At 40.4% G+C, this 25,954-nt stretch overlaps 1 protein-coding gene across 3 annotated transcripts in view; it reads right to left on the reverse strand.

Moving 5' to 3' along the window:
- rbms3 (RNA binding motif, single stranded interacting protein) overlaps nucleotides 1–23,598 on the reverse strand; it is a 253,831-nt gene extending 230,233 nt beyond the window's left edge. For all 3 annotated transcript variants that reach the window (XM_041052649.1, XM_041052648.1, XM_041052647.1), the window contains exons 1-2: nucleotides 23,419–23,598; nucleotides 21,735–21,923 (exon numbers count right to left, since the gene is read on the reverse strand). In XM_041052649.1, coding sequence (XP_040908583.1) covers nucleotides 21,735–21,911 — 177 coding nt within the window. In that variant the 5' untranslated portion in view covers nucleotides 21,912–21,923; nucleotides 23,419–23,598. The remainder of the gene's footprint in view (nucleotides 1–21,734; nucleotides 21,924–23,418) is intronic.
- Between the last annotated feature and the right edge of the window lie 2,356 nt (nucleotides 23,599–25,954).

The following is a 25,954-nucleotide window of genomic DNA, read 5'->3' on the forward strand; positions in this document are numbered from 1 at the left end:
GCGCTGCCTGCCTTCTGAGGCATCTGATTAGTGATAATGTGGTGAAAGGATCCATTTATCCAAAACACGCATTACGGTACCAAGGCGTGATGACGTGAACCGGATATCAAATGCACAAGGGAGGCTAAAGAAGGTTACATCAACCAAAGGGCTAATCGCATTTGATGCAAGCGTCAATGTAGTATTGACGCCATTGACACGTTACTCCGTAGAACTGATCTAATAGAAAAGATGAATTAACAGGTTGAACAAGATTCACAAGCAAATAGTAATGGGGTTATGATTGAATGCAGTGAGGATTTAAACAATGCTGTTTCTCAGCAGCTAAAACAATGGGTGCAGTCTCACTATTTTCTGCCTTCTGTCTGTGTGTGTTTGATAAGAAGGTCCTGAGCATCCAGACAAAATCCTGCTTCTTCCTTTTTTTTCTGTATCATCCTCCTTAATCCAGCCCACCACCCCCACTCCCTTCCTCTACTTCCACCCCCCACGTCTGTCCCCTGCTCTGTCCGTCTCCATAGACTCCATAATGACATTTGGTCACCGTAAAGAGCCATGATGGCGCTCTTAACTGCGAGGAGGGAGGTGGTTGTCACGGTTACCTGATGCAGCATGGTGCTGGACCATCTGCCATGCAAAAGACAGCTCCCTGCTCACTGCTGTAATTACAGAAAACCCCAAGAAGCCAGAGAGCCCTGGCATACACGAGGACAAGAGGTGTGTGAGAGTGACAGGAAAAGAAAGAAAAATAACTGGGAGTCGTCCAAGTGTGTGTATGGGTGTGTGAAACAGGAAAAAACAGCTAAACTTGAATAAACTGAGCTATTAATCATAGTATAAGTTAAAAAGGAACTGTGACATTTCTGTCCAACAACAGGATGGCCCGCTCCGGTTAGGGCAGATCAAGGCATTTTTTTTTAATAGATCCATCCGTTCCAGCTACAGTATATAGAGCCAGTTCCATTGCTGTTCCTTTGTTTGTTTTAACCCTTTGTGCTCCACATACACCAGCTGCCAAAGAACACTCTGTTGTGCTCCATTAAAACACTGAAACTTTTTCCTCATACACAGTGTAGCGAGCACAACATCCATGAAGTGTACAAACAATCTAGAGCCAGAAGTTTCAATTAATAACATCCACACTGACAGTGAGCAATAGCAAGCAACGTTGCTTAAATGGACAATGTGGACATGTTTATAAAGCATCTACATACTTCTACTACCATACTGTGGACTGCAACAAAGAGGCGCATGCGTTTAAACAATCTTATTCATTTGAAATTTATTATTTTTTAATAAAAAAATGTCATAGCTTCAGTACAAGCCCATGAAGAGACATAGCCTTTTCATTATAGACTTACAGTTATGACAAATGCAGAGGGACTGAACATTATCTCTTTGATCAATTCATTAGGCCTCCTGTTGAGCTAGGCTACAGTAAAAGCTAGCTTTCAAAACTGTGCACATCAGTTACAAATAAATCAGAAATGAACTGTGTTTATTTTATTTCTTATGAGCCAATGTCAGACTAGTGTGTATCTCTGAAACAATGCTATTGCATTTAGAAAAGTAAGTTTGTCATAATTTCTATTTATGACACCAAAATCTCTTTTGATTAAAGGATGCAGTGGAATATAAACAGTTTGAATTAAGTTGACATTGCTTAGTTTTAGTTTAGCTTAGTCTTTCCTTCAATATCCACATGTAGCACAGAATAAGATGCAGTATCAGTTTTCATGCTGCTCTCCACATGGAAGATACTGATTATTTTTGTCTTTTTTCAGAGGGGTTTAGATAGGCTTTGTAGCATACTTATTCTGTTATATCTACAGTTTTAATAAAGTCCAATACAGAAAAAATAAAAAATAAAGAAAACATTTTTGGGGGGATAGATGCAATAATCTTGGCCATAGCCAGATGTGGCCCACAGCACACTGTTTATTTAGCTCTTGTCAGTGGAACTACTAGAGGCATATTAAATTGATTCCTGCAGAGAGCTAGTGGACGAATGACAATAAAAACACAAATAGTGTTATAAGAATACTAATATTATTTTCCTCCATAGGTTCAGTCCATGACTGTGGATGACTCATCCACATCCTTGCAGCTGTATTTACATTTTTTCCTCCCACAGCCACATCTGACTATGACAGACTAAACCATGTGCCTCCACTTTGTAAAAACAGATAGATTTATTTTTTTTCCCCAAACATTGTGATCCGCTGCTCTGAATAGTTGTTTCAAATCGAACATACCACGTGATGATCAATCAGTCATAACCTAACCTAACTTGTCTCACACTCTGAGTAGACTTACAGTACAAGATGAAGGGCGTATGTGGCCTTTGTCGTGTGATGTAGTGCCTCTGCTCTGAAGGTTAATGTTGTCAGACCAGTTCCTCACTACAGAAGTTGCTCCTTTTCTGGAATCACTCTTCCAGAGCAGAGCCAGCAGCAAGGTTACCTTGAGTGCGTGTTTCTGACGTACACAGTCATGACATAAATATATCAACAAGTAACATATTGCCCACGCCTCATCAGGTACAGTCAGAGTCAAATTCTACTTCATCCACAGACTAGACTGTTATTGCTAATCATTATTAAAAAACATAAATAAATCACACACACTTCCCTGCTCCACGGTGACAAGGAAACTAGTGAATTTTACTTGCTCGCCCAAACTGCTGACGTGAAAAATCTCTCAAGACAAGTAGCTTTTACAGTCATCATTCCTGTGCAGCGACCTTAATGAAACAAGTAGCAGGAGAATGCGATTTCAGCTGTTGCTCAGCTCCTTGCCTTCTTGTCTCTAATCCCCTGGCATCAGCGCATAGTGAGGGTGAGTGGACTGGACACGTCGGAGCAAGGATCACAAATGGTCCATGTGGGGATGGTTACCAAGGGCAACAGCATAGGTCACACATGGGTATCAATGCACTGCATTCACCAGGCAAAGAATTTGGTGAATAGCAAACTACTGCTGCTGTACTTTTTATAATAAAGTGCAAAAAAAAGCAATTAAGAAGCAAATGCGGTTTAAATTGCTTGGTGATCCAATTAAAACTGAAGCCCTGCAGATAGCAGTCTGCTTCTAATGAGGTAAAATTAACAGCAGTGGCATTGCCTCTTCCTGACTGTCTTGCATATAAGAAGTTCCTTCTTTTTGCCTTTTCATATTTTTCTTCCTGTGGGCATGTCCTGTTCAGAATGTCTGTAGAAAATAAATATGTGTATTTGGAGTTATTATCGCTCTCTAATTTACCGTAATGAAAGTCCTAGCCTGCGCTGGCGGATGAGCCATTTTAATTTAAGCATCGAATGCAGGCCCGCATATTAATGACCTTATTTGCATAAATCATGTCACTCCACTCGGGATTCCAATTAAACCCTTGATTAATTGCTCGGCTGACCCGTTAAATAGAATCCTTTAAGTGGTTCAACAGGCCACCACAGCCTGTTGACACACACACACACACACCCTACTGTAAACTCACACATGATTTACTCTGAATAAAATTAATCAGAAGAAAGGGATCTACTAATTTTGAAATGTGAACATGTTATGGAAAATGTGAAACCCGCAGGATGAAATAAGGAGTCAACCGCCCATCATCGCACAGTCAAAATTCAGTTTAGGAGGGAGACGCTTCACTTGTCCAACAAGATAATGTTATCACCCTCACTGATAAAGATGAAAACTACACCACAGAAGGTGTTTGTATGTGTGACACAAGACATCTTTCCTAATTCCCCATTTTTCTGGTACTATAAGCTTTTGATTTGAATTGCAGAGTAAGAAAAAGTGTATTTTATGCAAGAGAAAGCATAAAAAGCTGGTTCATACAGACTGCATTGTGACTTAAACCCTTATTATCCTCAGCAAATTGAAGATGATATGGAAGACCAGTTCAAAGAAAAAAAAAAAAGACTTATCATGCACACATACACCTATGGGTTTTTGGACAACTGTGAAAACATACCAGTGGCCTTGTAGCTGCTTTTCTATTTACTACTGTCTGTGAACTCTTATATTAGTCAGTAAGAGGTCAGAGATACTGGTATTTGTATGTGCTCCTTATTTTCACAAAACCTTGTGCTGCTGGGCTACAGCTGCACTGTGTTGGAGGCTAAGGCCCGAAAACAAATGACAAATGAAGTTTTATTACCGGGGCTGCTGCTCGAGTCGAAACTTGAACAAGTTGTAAAAAAGAATGTTGAAGAATTGGCAAAGATCAACACCACTTCAAAAAGCACTGCATTCATGAGTGATGATCAGAGAAGTTATTAATATACAGGAAACAGGGCTTTCTATCAGTTAATGATGGAGAAATGTGAAGCATTATGATGGTGGAACTGACCGGCCAATCAAACCCACTGGCTGCAAAACAACAAACACCAGCTTCTATATCAATAAACGGCATTGTAATGGCATGATATTCTTAGATGGCACCATCAGCTCCCTGCTGTGTACAAAATGACTGTTTACAGTTGTTACCATGGCAATAACAAGTATACGGGAGCGTTGTAAACCAGCCCTCTGTTGGATGTTGTAATCTCACTGCGAATGCGCCCTGGAAAAATTACAACCTTCCATGTTGTTTACTATTTAAAGGCGTTTCTTCAGTATAAATGTTAAGAGTTTTCAGAACTCATGCTCCGAACTGCCTCAACATGAAACGCTTACAGAACTGACACAAAAATGAAAATGGACTGAACTGACTGAACGTGGTGATTTACAGCACATCACACAAGTTTAACATTTTCTGAATGTTTTCAAGCAGGCAGCGTGATAATCCAGAATATGAGGTTAGGTAATGAAAGACACAGATCGGCTTTAGCAGAGCTTCACATCCACCTCAGGACTGTCAGCTCTGCATGCCTGCTGTCTGTCACTGACTCTAAGGTCACAGGGCTGGCCTCTGGCAGCCTGACTGACAGAGAGGGGAATGTGTGTGTCTGTCTGTGTGAGTTCATGTGTGTGTATGTGTGTACTTGTGCTTCTGTCTTTGTGAGGACCAGTTTGAGTTACAGAGTGAGGTTTTTCTGATACACATTCAAAGGGCTGTTTGAGGGTTAGGACTTGGTTTTACGGTTCAGGTTAAAATTAGGTTAGTTAGGGTAAGGGCTCAGGTTAGGTGTTCAGTTGTACTGGTTAAGGTAGGGTAAGCGTATTATGTCAATGAGTGTCCTCACAAAGATAGAAGTAGTTTGTGTGTTTGAGCCTGACCATTAGTTAGCTGTATACTGTCAGCTGACATGTGTATACATACGCACAGTACATAGTGTAAATGTTTTACAGGCTTCATTTTTATATATAGTTGAATGATATTTTTTCAACAATATATGAAATTCAAATTGTACATATTTTTACTGTATTTGTTTTATTTGGTTCCAGCTTCTCAAATGTAGAAAATTGTTTATTGGGAGCAACTTGATGAAATGACCTTCAACTCTGGGATACTGTACTTTAATCAATAATGAATTTAATTCTTTCTTGCAGTCCTGGTTATTGTTTATGAAGTTACTTTTCTCAGTACAGTCAGAGGTTGAAGGTTGTCAAAAATCTTTATGTATTTATATATTATGTTATGTGTTTATATATAAAAACAAATATTGGCTAATTTGGCTTAATCTGGGATTTCCCCCCCTCAGATATCAATGTCAGTATTTGCATACTGTATGTGTATGTGCATACATGAGAGAGAGAGAGGTGTAAGGTACATGTGCCTGACTCCATGCTGTACCTGCTAGACTTGGCAAGGACAGGTGCTGTCATCTGACCCTCTCCTCTGTTTCGCTGGCTTAATGCCAACCTGCCCCGGCACATCGGATTAATATCTGCTGGCCTGTTACGTGGCTCTGTCCTTACATCACTGTCCTCTGCTGCTGACTGTACAATGAATCTGCGGCCATGGACAAGACGCGTGTATATAAAACACACTGGTGTTCACACCACGGTGTGCCAGTGGTGCTATACTGGATCTCAGTATCCTTGAAAAAGGAAAAATCCTGCACACTTCTGCAATTACAACATTTAGTAACTTGATACATCAGTGTAAATGTTTCAGCCCATACTGAATTTCACCACATGAATTCTCCATGAATTTCTTCCATTTTAAAGATACTGAGCTCCTTTCTGACGCACCTGCATATAAAGACCTGCGTGTGCAAGTTTTTCCTCATCTGTAAGCCATACTGGAGTTTACCGTAGGGTGCCAAAGACAGAATCACGACGTGAGAGAGGCCTGTTACTGTGGAAGCTGCAATGCAGACTTGACTTTTTGACTTCTGTCTCAGTGGATTTAAGTAAGCCAGGCTGAAATCTAATCTACATCTGAGAAACTGTATTATTTCAATTCTAAAGTTTTTATTCGAAAAAAGTTAAAAAAAAAAAAAAAAAAAAAAAAAAAATGCTATCGGGAAATAGTGCTTGTGATGAGCCTGACTCTGGTAAGTTTGCCTTTGTCAATGAAGACATAGTCAAGATAAGTTCAGGATCAATCAATTAAGGCAAAGTCACAAAAAGATAATGTTTGAATAAAAGACAGGAGGAAAGGATACGCGTATTATTGCAGTATGTTTATGTGTGTTGTGCTTCTGTATCTGTCTGCATACTGCGTTCACAGATCTCAAATCTCAAATTGCTATTTCTTGGCTTTGTAGGAGTCACAAGCCTTTCATTTTTTGTTACACATTTGCTGAATAAAATGAATATTTTCATAGAAGATACAGAAGATTTCCCCCAAGAAAGGAGAAGAGGAGAGAAAAGCATTATTTTGGAACGGTCTCTGAATTAGCTTTGCTTGGTCTAGATGTATCTTCAGTATCAAAAACTGTACAAAAAAAACTCTGAAGTATTAGAGGGTCTGTGAGTTACCAGTCTGCATACAGGAGCCTATAGCTTGCCAGTTTTTTCTCTGGGAATTTTATCATGACAATAGTGAAGCCGCCTCGGGGCCCTTTTAAGCTTCCCTCATTTCATTTCCATCTCTATTGCTCTCCGAGTTCAGTTACATTTGGCTGTGCATCACCATGGCAGCGGACACTGGCCCTCATGTCTGACTCAGACATCATCCAGAGCATTTCAGCTCTGAGTGAGTCATAATGAGTCCCACTCTCCGCTGCTACAGCGCTGAAAATAGGCTCACTTTCCTCCTTAAGATTTCTCTGGGGAGAACGTTAGTGATCATCTCTCAAAGCACTTCTTTCATTCTGCAACAAACATGTCCTAAAATAAGAAAGAGGTAGGAATGTTGGGATCCTGCCAAGTGGATAAAGACATTTTTTTTTCCTGTAAACAGGATATGCACACAAGGACAAAGAAATCACGTACAACATAAACACATGTACACAGAAGCTGTGCGTACAAACTGACACCGGCTACTCTTTTCTACTTGCACACGTAACCTATAGTTCAGACAGTCAAACAAGAGCCTAGAGATGCTAATTTCTTTATAAACACTTCTCTATGTATGTAAAGCCTAATGAAATGCATATTTTTAGAATTTCTTTTTTTTTCATGTCAAGTTTTCATGTCTATGTGCCTGTTATATTTAATTAAGAAAATATTTACACAACTTAAGTATTTACTCTAATACAAAAGAACAAATAAAAAAAAAAAAACCTGAACTGTGGACTTTGTTATAAATAGCATTATCACATGTATATAATAATCTCTATTTGCATGTTCCAATAACTTACGATATATATACCGTATAATATTTGTGTGATTTTTACAGTATGTAAAACAATCACATCAGAACTGACTTGTTTTTTTTTTTTTGAAAGCTGTACTGTTTTATCAAGCAATCTCAAATCATTTAATTCATTTTATTCAGCCTGAAATACAGTATTTGTTGGTTTGTTACAAGTATTAAAAAAAATCTAATATGACAGAAAGTTAAGAAGTTAAAATCAACTAAGAAATCAAGATAGAGCCCTGACTGAAATTCATCTGGTTTGTATGCAGTGCATATGAGTGTTGTGTGTGTGTGTGTGTGTGTGTGTGTGTGTGTGTGTGTGTATCACATGGGTTTTTGTGATACAGCCTCCAGGCCCACAGTTCTGCTAAATGAGAAGCTTCCTTTTTATTGTGATGGGAGGGGAAGACGAGAGAGAGACACGAGGAGGGACGGATATTTCCCCACCCGAAATTTGTAAATGAGATTTGCTAACCCTGGGCATGACATCCATTCTGGGTCCCACGTCTAGGGAAAACAGTCATTTCTGTCTCTCCATTTCCTCTATCTCGGAAATCTATGCACTCAAACTAAGGTAGATAATGTGGAGTGGTCTCTGTGCTGGCCTGTCACTCATCAAGACCTGTGGTTCGTTTCCCATTTACACCTCTGCAGAACACTGAAATACTTCTTGGTTCTTTTTGTAACCTATTCTAAGAACCTGGAGGCTGAACTTTACTAGAATGAAAAAAATTCAGATATCAATTAAGATATTTCCTGATTACTTGTTTCAAATATTTTCCAGTGAGACAGCTCACAGGCATACTTTGTGTTATTCCATGCAGCAAACCCTGCTTATCTAGTGATACAATTAAAACACTCACAGAAGAGGAAGGAGTTGATTCTTGAACTGAATGTAGATTAGGATGTTATTATATTGGAAGTAAGTGTAGTCTTCTGTTGGGGCATATGTTTTTAATTTTTTTTTTTTTTTTTGGATTATGAAATTAAGACAAGCAATATTGTGAATTGAGCACAAGAGAAACCAATGTCAGAAACAAAAGATTTTGAGGGTGAAGTTGGTGAGAAAACAGTGTGAGTGCAGAAATTAAATCAAAATTAAAACTTGGGTGACATGGGTCTGTTTTGCCACATCAAAGAATAGTGATAGTGAATATGACATTGTTAATTAATTAGCTGAGAGAAAAGTATAGACAATTTTTAAAAGTGACAAAAAATATTAAGTCATTTAAAACATTTGGTCTAAAAAAATGGGAATTTGTAATCTTTTTGACAGCTAATCTAGACTGCTAATCTTAGTTAAGAACTCAAAGAAACTCCATATAGAATGAATGTGAGTAGCCACAGAGCACAAGCGCGCAACAAAGAGTTATCTATCTGTCCAATAAAACCATCCCGTGTGCTAAAAATAGGCCCATTCAGAACAGCGCAGAAAGAGGATCTGCTCCAGCTCTCCTGGCACAACAGTCCGTGCTCTCAATCCACCCCTCCACCCTTCCGATGGGATTTACTAACCCTGTGCAAATGTGCCAGTGACCCAGTCTCCTAGCTTTCTCCTTCAAGGCCTGGTAGGGTCTCCTAAGACAGTGATTAACATCATCACGGGTGTTACTTAAATCTGCTGGTGGCATGGCATAGGAGAGAGAAGACATGTAATTATATACTAAAACACAAAAACAAAAAAATGGGACCGCACGTGCTTAGTGAGTGCAGCTGTAGTTAGTGCCATCCATGCCACTTGTTTGGGTACAAAAACACATCTAAGGTTTGTTTTGTGTCATAACTAGTCTCTGAGAAAGATCTGTTACCTGAGGTCAACAAACAAATGTACTAATAAGATAAATAAAATAAGATAAATGTGCAGGACACTGAGGGTGATCCTAATCAAGCACACCTGAGTGAAGGTCTAACCAGGCAAAATAAGTGAAAGCACATGTGTGAGTGGATCATCATGGCTGTGCGGGGCCTTTACATGATTTCAATAATTTTTTAACCTCGTAGTTAGTTAGTATTCAGTGCAATGCTGGGCTTTGGCAATTAAAATGAAAAAGAAAGGAAGACTGCATGAAAACTGCACAGAATAGCGGAGTCAATGGCAGGAAGAGGAGAGCGTGATCGGGATTAGAAGGCAATCTGGATTAGTCAGAGGATCTTGGGCTCACGCTGCTGCTACTGCAGGCATCGGATGACACATGCACAAAAATGCCAAGTCAGGCTGAGAGCCTGGGACAAGAAATGTGTGCGCATACATGTTGTCATTTGCCTTCCTACTGTGATATTTTAATTTTATCACACAGAAATCCCTTGAGAAGAGGACGATGAGATATATACTGCCATACACTCCAATCACGCACTGCGTAATAGCTCTTTGCTTTAATGTCTACAAAGTTAACAAAGTACCGGCACAAACTCAAATATGTATTCCATCCTTTTCAGTACAATTGGCTCATATAACAAGCAGACTAATACTTGAGAAATAACTTAATTACCGCTCGCTCTCCACAGTGCTCTAATTATAGCCTTTACAAAAGAGCAGCAGTAATGCACTTTTAAGTGTAATGGGAGTTTACCTAATTAGGCCCATCACACACAGGCACATGCAGAAATGCATGCACGCACACAAAAGTACACACTGGTGAGAAAACTGTCATTCAGTAATTAGTAGTGGTGATGAAACCCTCTATTACCATTTCATTTACACGCTATCACAGGGCACAGTCGGCTGACCTGTGAGCTTGCATACAGCCAAGCTCTGCTAACAGCTTTTAAAACTGTAATATCTTTATGACACAACTATGGCACGGCACAGCATGATACATTAGCCGTTTTGTCTTTTTATTTCCACAGTCAGTTTTAAAAGCCAGTACAGTATTTTACCATTATGTACACCAGTAATGACTGTCTTATATCTCCATCGGTGGTGTTAATGAGTGGGCAAGTGCGGTCTAACTGCTGCAACTAATAGGGCTGGTCACACAGTCTAACAAGGTGTGAATATATGTATTACAGGCCCCGGGGAACATAATAGAGGTGCTTGCTCTTATTATCACAGAGCTGGTGGGGTGCCCTAATGATGCCCCCGTGAGGTAGGCAGGGAACCAGCCAATCACAGCCAGTCATCACAGCATTCAGGTCTTTGTTTTAAACTTCCACAGATGTACAGATGTACCTCACTTGGCCTGGACCCCAAAGGCCCGAGGTTGAAATGAGGTAATTTAAATGTATCCTCACGGGTTTTGCCAAGTTATGCGTTATTTGCTTTCTCGTTTTGCACCCAAATGAATAGCATGCACTGCTGTTGCCAAATCTCCAAACTGGATACATGAACTACCTCATAAAACAATTTTCACATGTGGCCAAAAAAACATCATGGGACATCTTGAAACAGTTTTGCTAATTTTCAACCCTATTTCATGGACATGGGAGATGGCATGTCTATAACATCCACAATAAATGCCAGTGCTCGCTGTGTGGGGCACCCAGAAAACAGAAGGGAAGAAGCACTTGCCAACCATTGTACAGACCCAGAGTCAGGCCTCACCAGCATGCTATGCTTCCATCTTGGCTGAACACAGTAGGCAGTGTTATGGGAATGAAGCCAGTAAGCGATACTTGTCCTTTTCTTTGCACTAATAACTCTTATGAGTGGAGCTGGTTGGCATCTGAAGGCATTAAAGTTCTTGTGCATTATACCCTCCACTTGCGTGAGGACACATGGCTAACCACAAACTCCCCAGGACACAATACTATAATATATTAATTAAAAAAAAATTTATATATATATATATATACACCAATCAAAACAAAAGAGCAACTGAGTCCTAAGGATGTGTTAATAATATACTGTGACTAGTGCTGCTTCTAACCATAGCTGCTAAAGCTAATATATGGGTATGTTGATTGATTTACGCTTGTCAGCTGCACAAAATGAGCAGTTGTCTCGTTGTTTTTTAAACTGAATATGAAAAGGAAATTCTTGCTTTCTGTAGGTGTAAATTGGGCTTTATCTAACTTTTTTAAATGCCCAAAATTCATTCGGATGTTTTCTCAGGAGAAGAATTTTATTCTAATGCATAAACAGTTTGCTGTGTTTACAACTAAAACCTTTATCAAATAACACTGTATTTATTTACAGCTTTTATTAGCCATGTGTATTTCCACACCCTACCCCACAAAATTGTGATTTCAAAGTCACTGGAACATAATTTCTAAGCTACCTGATCGTAGGTTAGCATTGTGAACACATCCATAAACAAATCCCATTAAGACTTAATAGGTTATTGCTGTAATTTTTCAGTATTTTTATTTCACAGTCATTTGGACTCTGATCATTGTCATTATTATGTGAAACTATTTCTCTTACCCACTAACACTTCTCAGTAAAGTTGTAGTCATGTGTTTCTTATCATTACACCCTGTTAAGTGTTGTAAATGTTGTGTATATAATGGCAGACATGCAATTTTCCAGCACACAATAGATATTATAGGACAGATTTAATAAATGACTTTTTTTTTTAATCTTGCGGTTTCTATTTTAGTTTTTCATTTGCTTGGGATTATACAAAGCAGTGTAAAATTTTCAATAAAACACTCAAATGGCAAAAAAAAAAAAAAATCTCATATTGCTCTTTTGCTTCCTCAAGATGTTATGAGGACTGCACGCCAAGTCTCATCTAAATACTGGAAAATATTGATGCTAAGGGTTTGATCATAATTAATCAAACGACATTTCCGAGTGGAAACAGATTGTCCAAATGGAAATATTTGAGCGCGTGTGTCACGACTAAACAGTGCAGCATCTGTCAGAGCAGAGCTGAGGTCATCCCCATGTGAATGCTCTCATCTAGAAGATGTCCTGAAAAATACAGTTATTCTATGTCAGGACATTTCATGCTTACAGTAACAAGACCATGGTGAGTCATTATCATTTAACAAAGCTAATACTTTCTTGTCTGAGGTTGGATTTTCTTCTGATTTTATGAGGAATGACTATAAGTGTGATATGTAAGTATAAGCGATCCAGTGGCACCATATCCTGGCTATAACTGGGAGTATACAAATCACTCCCATGTGCAAGAAAAATAAAAATAAAATGGCATCAGCAGCTGTCTCCAATTCTGAAACTGATATACCCACAATTTCCACGCGTACTGGGGCTTGATTCGAGCTGGAAACCAGGCTCCAAGTGGAGGAAACAAAACAGTACATTTTTGCAGGCAAATCAAAAGTACAAACAGTTTGATAGAATGACTAATATGAAAACAAGCCAAGCAGTTCTCCTTTTTTCCCTACAGTGTGCTATTAGTTGAAAAAGCTAGTTGTTCATTAAGCTCCTTCTTCTGATATCATTATGTAGAGAGGTTTTCTTATGAGTTAAATGTATTTGGCATTATACAAAACTAGCATTGGCTGTAATGATTTCATTCATTTGTAATGACATTTGTATTAAGGCCAAAAAATAACATTAACACACAAATTTCATTTTGCCACAATTCGCAATCTGTACAAGAAACAAAGAACGGTCACGCCTGATACAAACAGCTTAGTTTTTTCCAGCTTTTCCACTGTTTTTGTAGCCTGAAAGTAGCTCACCTAAAACAATTACCTCACTAAAAGTGTAAAAATTAATTTTCCTCTCATTCGTTTCAGCTTTAACAGAGCTTGTGCCACTGATCAGTGGATCAGAGCCCTCCATCTCGATGAGTTTTTGTCAGTGCTTACATTTAGAGGGTCAGTTTTGAATTGTCTTTCTAATGCAGGCACAAGGAGACCCAATTTATTCTTGGAAATAGAAAACTGACAAAGAAAGGAGTTTGTAAGTATGAAATATGGGGTACTTGTAAAACCAATTACTATGGGCCCGTTTATGTGTACCCACTACCTAACAAGATCCCCCTTTGTGATGCAGAATGGCCACAAAAAACAAGCCACATGCTATTGGAGTTAGTAAAACATGTAATCCACTAACATTCCCTTTGAGGCAGAGATTGTCAAGCTGCATATTATGTTTCCGTAATTCTACCACAAACAATCGCCTATTAAACGTCTTGTGCATAAGTTTTATATATATATATGAGAGCCACATGATGTGCAGTCTGTAACCAGAAATGAGAACATTTAACATATTTTCTGGCAAGATATACAGCTCTTGAGAATCCCACTCTGTGAAAACCAGGATTGAGTATTGCTAATCTTGCACATTTGGCAATTCTGCACAAGTCTTTCTTGACCTTTGCTTTGCTGCCAAGTCATCACAAACTCAGAGAGTGAACAGTTCCCAGCCTTGACACTGACTCAGACACAAAACCCCAACAACAGACATGCCTCAGCTTCAGTGTCGCGCGCGCACACACACACGCACACACACACACAGAGCAAACATCCACGGGGTGCACAATTCATTAAAAAATGAAAATGCAAGGGGTTGAATTTTTTTTAATCACAGCGAAGGATTTTCCAGATGGCCTCCTAAACAGGGTGTTCTCATGCTTATGTTCCCATGCCAAATTGCTGGCCTACAAATCAAGTTGCATGTCCAACAAATATTTCATTATGAACCAACTAAATGCATAACAGCAGCAGCGTTTGGTTTTTTTTTTCATGTTGTTTATGGCTTTAATAATTCTCTGCAAAAGAAAATCTGGCTTTGAAGTCCTAAAATATCTTCAATTGTATTCCAAAAAAAAGCCATGTGATTTTTGTCAACACTGCACATCCTTAAATATTGTTTTACACACACAAAGACACAAGCACAACAACAACCTCCACCACAGACCTAAAAGGTGACTTTTTTTTGAGACACTGACCCTGAACACCTGTCAGCCACAAAGCTGAATGATGTTTCTATGACGTTTGATAGTATCAAAGGTGGAGGTCACCGGGATAGGATGTTGAAGTCAGGCAGATCCGGAGTCATGACTGGTGACTCTGCTGAGTCCAATGAGCCCCTTAGGTCATCTGTGTCGAGGGGGGATTAGGAGCGGTCGGTGATCCCATCAAAGCAATGTGTCACCAGCACCGTGTCTTACCACTGAGCCACACACTCCAGCGAGCACTGATCCCCTTAACTGACTCTCAGCGGACCCAGCAACTAAGGCGAGCTGACAGCAGGGCTATTTTCAGGCAGAAATCACCCCTGTTTGGACAGGGCCACAGATAGAGATGGCTGGGGCCCATGCCATCGCTCTCCATTAGAGAGAATGAAAAACACAGTGAGGAGCCCACTTTGCCACTTTGCAGCAGAGAGCAACCTTTTGCTCGCGATAGCTCCCAGAAACAGATGAGGGATAAATGTGTTGTGACAGCAGCTAATAAGGTCCCTGTCATCTGCTGGTAGTGTGTCACTGTGTCTGCGTCTGTATGTGTGGCTGCGTGCACACGTGAGTGCTCACGTGTCATCTATGTTTATACTAAGAGTATGCTTTGAACAAAGGAGTAAAATGCATTGATGAGAGCTAAATAGAGCCACTAAAGGAGGTTGTGTCTTGATTCATGACTACATGACAAACATTTGACATGCTTGATCATCCTCTGTATTTTTTATGACAGATTAAAGAACCAATGGACTAAAATAGTAAGCAGGAACACAAATAAAGTCTCTACAAATAGCCAGAGCTGGCAATAAAACACATTAGAAAGCATACAAGTCACACTGATCAGCATTTCCTACCATCTATACTGTTTTTGTAAGTAAAGAATCTTTCTGAGAAGAGTATTCTAAACAACATGTCTGTTTACAATAAGCATCCATGCAGTGGTCACAAATAGAGCAAAGGATTCAAAAATCAATCTGTAATGTTCTTTCACCTTCTCACTAATGATCATCTGTCCTTAATACATGAGATCATGGACTAAGGCTTGACCTTGGTCACCAAACCAGGAGCTAACCCAATTACCTCCTGCTCTGGACTCTCCAGAGACAATATATTTACCTCACCTCACCAGATAGGAGTGCAGTACAGAGTTTTCAATGCCAAGAGAGGCACATGTTCTAAAAGTTTTTTTTTAAAGTGCATATACTGAAACAGACTGCATGACAGAATGTTTTTAAATAAAGGCTCATTTTCAAGTGACTCCGCTTTTTGCTTTATTTAGAATTTATTAGTCGTGTGTTGTGGTTGGTAACTTTCGGAGCTCAGTCATGGCTGGCCGTTAACAGTCAGTCAGTGCTGCTGATGTAAATGCTGTATCGCCTCAACTCGTGGCTGGATATTTTAGTAGCCTTCCTGCAGTGCTTCATTACAGTTTTGCAAAATTAGCACCTTCCAGGGGTTTCATCAGGCTGTCTGTTGAAATGTGGCCACACTTTGGACCTGAAGTTTAGAGAATTTTTGAACATCTCCTTGTTGCGCTCGTCTGTCTGTTCATGATTTGCAGCAACAGTATGTTTATGATACTGGGTGAAGAAACAATGATAGAGTTGAGCTGCATCTGATGAACACCAGATAGTTTGACTTGCCATGGCAGGAAAATCACAGGTGTTAATAATAACATTAACAATGGCTATGTTCTGTTGAAGTGCCCCAGTATGCCATGACTGTGTGACAGTGAGCCAGCGCACATAACACAAGGACCATGAAGCCAAAGACACAAAATGGAATTCAGCCATCATGAGTTTTATTATATTCATCTGTGGAATTTCAAAATGTTTTCCATAAAAAAAAAAAACCTCTTGTTTTCAGTAATAATTATTTGACTCAAAGTGCATCACTATCAATTATTGCTGAGCAGTTGGGACCAATTATTTCTTTTAGCAGATCAATTGGATTTGAATTGGAGTCTGCATAATTTATATTTGACACTCTGATGCAAGAAAAAGTCTTTCATAGCTGTAACTGATGTTACATTAGTTACATTAATGACGTGACAGTTTAATTTACATGCATCAGTAAGGTATCACTGTGAGCCAGCAGGCACAACACCAGTGCCCTGGCAACAGAAAACCAAGAGGAAATGAGGCTATTACTGATGTTATTAGTTGCACTTGTTTGACAAGTCAACCTGTCAGCCCTGATACAGGTCTGTTTTCTGAAAATTGCGTTTGGGGTTCACTTATTTTTTTCCTGCAGAGAATGAACAAATGCTGCCCAAATATTTTCCAAGCCTTTCTTTTCACAGCTGTTCTAGAGTGACATGCCTCTCTTCAAGAATATTCTTCAAAAACTAAACACATCCCATCTTGAAAACCATTTATTTTTATCAATATTTGCTGCTATTTAAAGTAACTTTGATTGGTTTTATTAATTTATAAATTACAAGCAGAAGACTTTCACTAAATATCTCATCAAGACTATTCAATCAAGATCAAAGTGTTGCAAAATGTTCCTGTGTTACAGTAGCTTTAAAAAATGAGCTTCCAATAATGCTCAGGATAGCATTACAGTAATGAGATTATCACATAAGCTACACACATGCAGTCGTACTGTATCTGCCCGCAGCCCTCTGCCATCGCAGTCAAGTCACATCTCACCTCTCTGCAAAGCAACCGTCTCTAAAGGTATTTTCCTTGGAATAGTCTAGTGCATGGCAGTGAATATGTGCTGTCAAAGGATTAAGACATCACAGTATATCTAAAACTATTACAGCTACAATTTATTTTACTTTCCTGACACGGCTGAGCAGAGAAGCCATTAATTTTCTCAATAAAATGGAGTAGTAGGGATTTTTTAAAGGTCCCTCCTGTTCTGGACGTTTTGAACTGCCATGCTGGGTGCTCCACACACACAACTGGTATTTGGTTATAACAGCTTCAGTTTGTTGCAGTAAAAAACAGGCAGCCATTTGTATGTTTAAATGTACAGCATTTGACGAGGTGCTAGTTTTCAATTTGTCCGCTTGCAAAGAGACCATAGTAATTTGCTGTTTAATGTGCATATTAAGGTTATTTGTGCATTGTGCTGTTTCCATGAGCAGGCACACTGGCATATTGATTAACCTGCGCTTTAGGAAACCTGCAGAGGCTTGGGGCAGACTCCTGGGCTGCTCCCTCCACAACCCATCAGCCCACCTCCACTACCCATTCATATCCGGAGGAGGGGTGTGGGATCGATGGCATGCCGGGATGCTATTAGAGCTGAGGCAGCTAGGCAGCCAGGACTTCAAAAGCAAAGTGTGGGAGGAAAAATAACACAAGGTAATTATCTGGGTCCTGCTAGCTACCACCGAGGCAATCTGTACAGTGGAGGACGAGGGGGGGGCTGTGGAGGTGGTGTTCGGGATGTCTGTCCATATTTACCTCAACTCGCTGCACTCTGCTCACTCCAGCAATGCTGATGGAGAAGACAAAAACTTTCCCTGGCACATATTTCTGTATATTTTTTATCCTGTTACCTGACATGTTTTCCTGACAACTTTATTCAGATTGTGTGAAACTTGCAGCAAAAACTAAATAAATTCTTATATAAAGTTAGGTGATAAAACTCTTTAATAGTTAAGCAGCTGATCAATTTCAGAGTTAACAGGGAAAAAAAGTAATTAGAGTGCAGAGTATCCCAACCTGTCACACTACTGCTGAAGCCAAATTGCCTAGCAAGGTGAGAAGCCATCTGCTTTTCCAGTTAACTTTAAAGTCATGATGAGTGAGAAACCATTAGGCAAATGCTCCAAGAGCATCTGGACAACAAGTCATCGCAAAGTCAAGAGAGTTCCATTTATCTGGCTGCAGCTTACACAAGTTGATTTTATTGGTTAACAAACATGAAATTCATTCCAATTCTGACTAAGTTACATCTGAACAGATTTTAATTTTCTGATCGCTCATTTGGAAGTGCACACAAAATCCTCAGTCAGAGCAATTTAATATAATTTGCTTCCTCTGTTCCTGAATGTTTCTCATTTGTGCAATCAAAATAACAGCAATAACCGCTGGTCTGACTATTGCACTCCCCAGATAAAAGCTCAATCCCTAATGACTAATTTCTAATGGAAAGAAAACACAAATTACCACAGCAAGGAATAGATAGGTCTGTTTTACATACATATGAGAGATTAAATAAACTCTCTAGCAATAGTGCACACAAGCACAGACAAACACACTCACATGCACATACACACTTAAAATAGAGAACAATTATAAAAACTGCAGGATCAGCAAGCGAACTCCTACATGAAGCCATAGGCTTTGTACTAGCCGACTTATTTCTGCTTCCCGTGCAGTTAATGAGTCAAAGGTCAGTAGGCTGTTATGACACCAATTAGTGCAAATATTTAAAATCAGCAGTGAAACTCATCGGCTGATGCTTTGAGATTTCAACGGAGCTACCTGCAGAATAATGAGCACAAACCAATGCAGGGATGCAGGTGACATAATCCCTCAGGGAGGTTCAGAGGTCATCTACTCCACTTCAGCTAGCGTCACAGATCAACACAGGGGTCAGGGTACAGCGAAGTGGCAGGGGCCATGTTAAGGTTAAAGTGCAGAGGACAGCTTTATGACCTTGAAAGGAAAAAGTTATCGGATCTTCCTTGAGGAGGATTCTAAGTCAAAGGATCTAACCTGCTTTCCCAAATTTGCAGTTAAGGATCTAAATATTTTTTAAGTCAAACTTAAAATATTTTATATCTACGTGGACCGACACAAAAACATAGTTTGTGAGAGCATTTCAATTCCACTGGGTCTTACAGTAAGCTAACCAGCCTGGTGGCCCAAGTTGTATGAGCATGTTGAAAATTAAGATAACAAAATTTGTGTATAAATGTTTGTCGGCTACATAGGAATGTGTCAGTCAACTGATGAAAACGTCCACCTGAACACTAATAGCTTGAAGGGTTGAGAATCCAAATTACAGTTTGATTTTTTTTCCCCGACTACACAACTCCCACAGACCCACAAACATTGATACAAGATTAGAGTGTACTCAGTGAGTCACGTGATGTCATGTACCCCACATGACAACATGTGACTCACTGAATTTATATATATATATATATATATATATATATATATATAACATATATTACATATATTAAATCCAGGAAGCTCAGGTATGACCAAGTAAGCACACTTCAACAGTTTCTGATAAGTCAACTGACACCAAGGTGTTTACAGGAATCAACCAAGTTCCATGTGAAAAGACTGTGCACTGATTGCAAAATCGAAACTATGAAAAAAAAATAAATCATACCAAGAATTCAGTGACCAATTTTGCACGCTCTTTTTCACCACTAGCCTGCTTCACGAGAAATAAAACCTCACAGCACAACCACAGTTAGCAGATAACATCACAATCAGGAGCACTTGGGGATTAAGTGCTCACTGAAGAGCACTTCATCAGTATATTGCTGAGAGTAAAATGAATTTTAAACCTTGACTTTTTTTTGCCTTTGGGTATTCAAATTCTGGAGACAGTCTGAGGATTAAAACAGGCAAATTTACTTTCACCAGCTGACTTCCTTAACCTTTACGCAGCAGCTAACTGGACTTTGGACGACCTCATGTGCCACCGCAGCTCTCAGCTTGAACCCACAGGTCAGAGTGTGCCACCTCATTCTCCATAATGTATCACTAATAAACAGGGCAAGCCACAGGCAACCACCCTTTAACAAGGACTAGAACACTGGTCCACTTCCACCGATGACACCTTGATGAATAAACTGTCCAGGCTAATCGATGACACCAGGGCAGCAGTAGCCAGCCTGCCAACTGACTGCTCAGGAGGTGTCAGAGGCAAACACGCTCCCAGGGCCACTTTCAGTAAATCGCAGCAGATGTTGACTTAACTGCTAATCAACCAATACACACCACAAAAATGAAAAAAAAAAATACACCAAAAACAGATTTAATGACAGGGGCAGTGGTCTTTTTGAAGAAACTAATGTATTCAGGCCTCACTGCTCTTCAGTTCCCGCACTGTGTGTGACGCTGAAGTTACAAGAACCAATGCTGACCCTGTCTTTTATTTCCATATGATTGCACCTTAATCCAGCATTTCACAACTGAAGCAAACTTTTTAAATCATACTTTCAATAAAATTTTTGTGCTCCATTTTGAATAAAAAAATGACCCCCAAGGAATAGATTCAAGAAATGTATGCCACAGTTCACCCTCTGCTGGTGAGAGGCTTCCTGTCTAGCCAAGCTGATACCACACTTAATTATATTATTTTAAGATTTCTGTAGATTTGTTCTCCAAATGCTTCTGAAGCACTTTTACCCCACCAAGATGAAGACCCTCAAGGGCTATGTCAATTACTGTTTGCTTAAAGTCTGCTCAAAGAGCTCAAAATTGATACAGCAAGCCATGACAAGCATCCCATTCAGAGCTGCCAGTAGCAGTCAGTCCTGTCATCTAGTGAATGTTTTCGCATATCTGTTGTGTTTATTCTGCCGCTATCTCTTCTCTGCTCCGAGGCCTATAGAGCCTCTCAGGCTGATTGACGGAAAGAGGTTCTGGCTCCTGCCAGAGAAGCATGATTGACATCCTTGAGATGGAAGAGAGCCAGCGAGGATTTTACTGTGACTCTTGGACGTGCAGAGGGCTCCAAGATGGCAGAGGGTTGATGTGTTTGAGAATCAGAATTCACACATGGAGACTGTACAAGCCACTTAGGTCTGCATGTCATAATAAGCAGCTCTAAACGTACATATCCTACCTGTGGTTCGTAGTACGTGCTCACGGTTGTCATGGCAACATAACAACACATTACCTACTTCCTATGAAACCGCTGAAGCCAAAGACGAGAAGTACCTACAGTTTCACTTTTTCTTGCAGCAACTCTGATAAGTAAACAGGTCCGTCCAACACTACATAACTCGCATGTCTCTGCAGGTATCAGTGCTCCTGACTTGTGTCAGCAAAATGTTTGACATTATTTAACACCACAAAACATGCAAACTGCATTGCAGCTTGGCTTTGCAGCACTCCGAGAGATAACATAATGAATGAGTAAGAGTCTCTCTATGTGAAAGTATAGGATATATCACCCAGGGGCAGGATCTCATCACTCATCGCACACCCTTACAGACACATCCAGAAACGCACACACACGCACTCGGCACAGCAGCTGCAGATATGCAGCAGTCGGAGTCTGCAACTTACTTTTTTGTCATCTTTCTGGCTTGCTGGTTGTGTATCCTTACTGTGGTTGTCAGAGGAGGGCTTGTCGCTGGCATTCATCTGACTGTCGTCCAGTTCACTCAGCTGATTGGACCCTGACCGAGGAGACCCCAGGGGGCGGGGCTCCGCCTGCTGAACGCCACTCTGGACCTCCATCATCCCCTGCAGTGCCTAGAAAAGGTAGAGTGAGATTGAGGAGAGTAATGCAGGAAAAAGGGATAGCATACAAGGTGGACTCCTTGTGTGTCCACAACTAATAATAATAATTTAAGTTTGTATAATGAAATCACTGGTAAAATAAATATGGATTTATTTGTCATCTAACATATACTGTTTAATCAAGCTGTTCAAGTAGTAATGCATCAGCTCCTACTGAAACAAGGAATTGTGGGACAGCATTATTCCCTTCTTTTAATAAACAAGGATATTTCTGACATGTCAAAGCAGGAAAAGAACAACTGTAATTATGGTGCTAACATTAACAATCTCCGAATTTAATTTAGGTGAGGTGGTTACAGGGTTCTGGTAATGTGCATGTTGGTTGAGTGTCATGGCGAACTGGGAAACTTGTTGGTACTGAGCAACCCTTTAAAAATCTCACCTGTTTTTCTCCTGCTATGACAAGTCAAAACATCAGTCATTAAAAACGGTCTATTTAACCACCAATCTGTGGTTACATCGAGGTCAGTTCACTCAGTTACCGTATAAACTTCCCACACCCAAAAACACTGGATGACGGCACATTAAAAAAAAAAAAAAAAAAAAACCGAATGTGGTGTTTGTAAGAAAGATGCATTGCATTATATCAGTAGCAGGTACACCGTGTTTTTCCAAGTCCCCAAACAATGAAGCACAGACGAACAAAGTAAAAGGAGAAAGTCACCTTGTCTGGAGGACAGATCAAAAACAAGCCATCTGAAATCAGCAGCGGGTGATGTTAAGCACCAAGTTGCTTCATTCTGCATTCTGGGGCCATCAATAAGTTATGAGGTCAGTTGGATGTTCTCTCGACTGAGATGAAGCTGCCTCATAAATACATGTCCTGTAGGACCTTTTACTAAACATTTTAACATTGCAGGCCTGCCACAGAACCCGGCGCCCTGACATGGCAGGTGAACGCACCTGTTGGCCCATTTTAATTGACCCCTGTGACGCAAGGTGTGACGTGTGTCCCGCAACCACGATCATCTCATTGAGAAGTATGGCTTGAAATTAGCCCCTAATTTGATGGTTTTATGTATTATTATAGTTGCAATACATACGTGTCATGTGTATCTGTACTGGGACTAGTTACCTAGCAGGTGAGGCCCTGGGTCAGCATTAAATTTAAGGACGACGGCTGAAAAAAAAAAAAAACAACAGCAACAACTTCAAAGTTGGCTCCTTCCTGAGTTGCTTTTGTGCATCCGCCTGCTTTTGCCCTCACCTCACGCTTACAGGCAAATGAAGCTGCTGTTACCAATGGACATTTTCACTGATCACACATAAAACAACTCCGGCAACATGTATTACCTAACGCTGTCCCGGCTTCGAGCGACTTATGAACATTATAGCGAGGCTGTGTCGCCGCTGACAGGGCTTCAAGCGCTGTGTCTGTGCTGTAGCTTCAACAGCGTATGGCGGCGGCACACTAACACAAGCAAGTCGCAAAACAATGCCGAAATACCTCTGTCACTTCTCGGCTCCTCGTTATGTCAGAAGCATATCAAGAGGAAGATGCGGTAGTGCAACTTGCTTTACATCTCTGTTGCTGCTCTGACGCGGAACAACAGGCAACCGGCTCATTTAGTTGTGTGAGAAGTTATTCCGTCAAGAACAGTCTGAGAGGGCTTGAGACACTTCAGTCGCCGCTTTGGAGGCAGCGCGCAGTGTCACAGCCGCACAAACCCGCTGCTGCTGCTGCTGCTGCTGTCACGGCGGGCGTGTCCCCGTGAGCTGTCACCGAACAGACCCTCCTCCCTCCCGGCTACCCACCCCTCCCCTCCCCTCCCGGTCACACCGAGCCCGTGTCAAAAATGGTGCCTTCAGGTGCTCCTCGAAAGATCCTGTGTCCGGGAGACCAGAAGTTAGTAAAACGGCTGCTGCAAATGTTTTAAGACCACATTGATGCCTCAGCCTACCGAAAAGAAAAACTCATTTAAAATGTGCCTGATCTAAACATAATCTTAGCATTTCAGTGTGTTTCTGTTAATAAACTTTTATTTTCAATCAAAACAAACACCTAAACCTCAAATAATGAAGACTAAACAGAAATACTAGTCCAGACTAGCTGTTCACATTCACAGTCACAAAACAGTTGAACTCAGCCTGCCAAAAGGTCCTTCTTCTCGATATTTCCTACAGTTTGTGAAAGCAGCAGAAGCTCTACTACCGTGGGAGGGGCCGACTTACCCGGTTGGAGGAGAGGTGAAGCCAGGCCAGAAAGAGATGAACAGGCAGTGCAAGTGAAAATAGATTTATTATACAACGTGCACAGCGTAAAGAAGAAAACTTGATATTTAAATGAAAGTCTACAAATGATAATACAGTCATCATCATGGTGATAGTGGTGGTGACAGTAGTAAAATACATTGTCTTTCAGCTGACTGACACCACTTTTACTTGCATGTATGTGCTTAAAGTTATTTTTACACAGTGGAGAGATTACATTCATGAAAATGTACATCTGAAAACATGAAATTATTTTTCAAGGTAATGTGCAGCCTACCCTAAGCCTGTGTGATTTAACTAAAGTCACACTTCAATAACCCGCCTAATACTTTAAATTAACAGACATTTTTATTATTTATTTATTCACTCATTCATTCATTTTTCTTGCTTTAACCCCTCTGTCAGTGGGGGTTCCGTCCTTTCCGGCTTACTCTGGGCATAACAGTTCAATTAGTTTCGTTTGTAGAATTTTTAAGAGCCTGTATAGTATTCAGAGAGAATTGACAATTGAGAGAATTACCATGGGGGAAATAATCGGTAAGCCTCAACAACGGCCACAAGGTGGCAATATAAACTCAATAAACAGTGAGTAGAGCAAGACACATTTGAAGTATCTAAGTTTGTTTTAAAAACTAATATGTTCCCAAGCAATAAAATTTAATTAATAAGTGATTCTGGGGGCCCATATCTGTTCTGTTGTTCTGTATAATTCAACAAGAGTGTTGTGTGTGTGTCTCGGGTGGAGGAGATGATAAGACTCCAGTAGGTGCCATTCAGAATGTATTTGATTTATTCTCTTTCTTTATTTATGCTATTTGATCATTGTTAAGATGTGTGTGCCGTGTTTACCCTAAATTTGGGGCCTTCCATCTGCTGAGCTGAGCTATAACATGAGGGAACCGTCATATGGGTGTTGGCCCACCGTGTCATCTTCATCGCCCTCCTGTCTGCCTCAGCTTAGGAGCCATACTGGTGCACCGTCTCGTCCAAGCAGAAGGGAATTCACCCAAACGAACAACTGCTCTGACAGGCGGGCCCTCGTCTGTTCTGAGAGGGCTGCCATTGCCAGAGAAGGCAGACAGGCAGTCAGAGAGGCAGGTGGATCGACAGGCGGAGGGTAAGGCATTGCGAGGAGCAGGAGACTGGGCCCTGTACGCTCGGGCCCCTCAGCACATCCAGGCAGGCATGTGTCCTCTATGGAAGCCAGCAGGGACACACAGTCAGGCATGTCAGTGGCCCCAGCCGGCACAAGCAGATGTTTTCTGGGTATTGTTGTTCCGCCTCTCTGGTAATTGTTTTCCTTCAGGGCCAGCCAGTGGGACAAGGTGCCAGGTTGTGTTGTGGGAAGGAGTTATGGAGAGATGGAGAGACAGAGTGTATTATCAATCAGCAATGGCTTTGCAGGCTGTTGTACACAGGCTGTCCAGCTTTTTCCTTGTGTTCCATGTGGCTTGAATTAATGCAATACAAATGGACAGGGAGAAAGCAGCATGTATTAACTGAGATTGTCAGCTTTCATTTCAATGCTGTAAAGGTATTCATTGTTCATTTGGGACTGCAGCAGGGTGGCATAGTGAGATGAAGAAAATATAATCAGACTAGAACACCCAGATTTAAGCAACTGTGTCAACACTTGCAGAAATGTCTTTAAGCAGTCAATATGATTAATCTACAGGAATCAATAATTTAAGATTAAAACTTTTCAATTGTATTTAATTGCAGTTTCAATACTATATATTTACTTACTATTTTTATCTCATTGTGAGCATTGT

The sequence above is a fragment of the Toxotes jaculatrix genome, chromosome 13, assembly GCF_017976425.1.
Source record: "Toxotes jaculatrix isolate fToxJac2 chromosome 13, fToxJac2.pri, whole genome shotgun sequence".
Taxonomy (NCBI): domain Eukaryota; kingdom Metazoa; phylum Chordata; class Actinopteri; family Toxotidae; genus Toxotes; species Toxotes jaculatrix.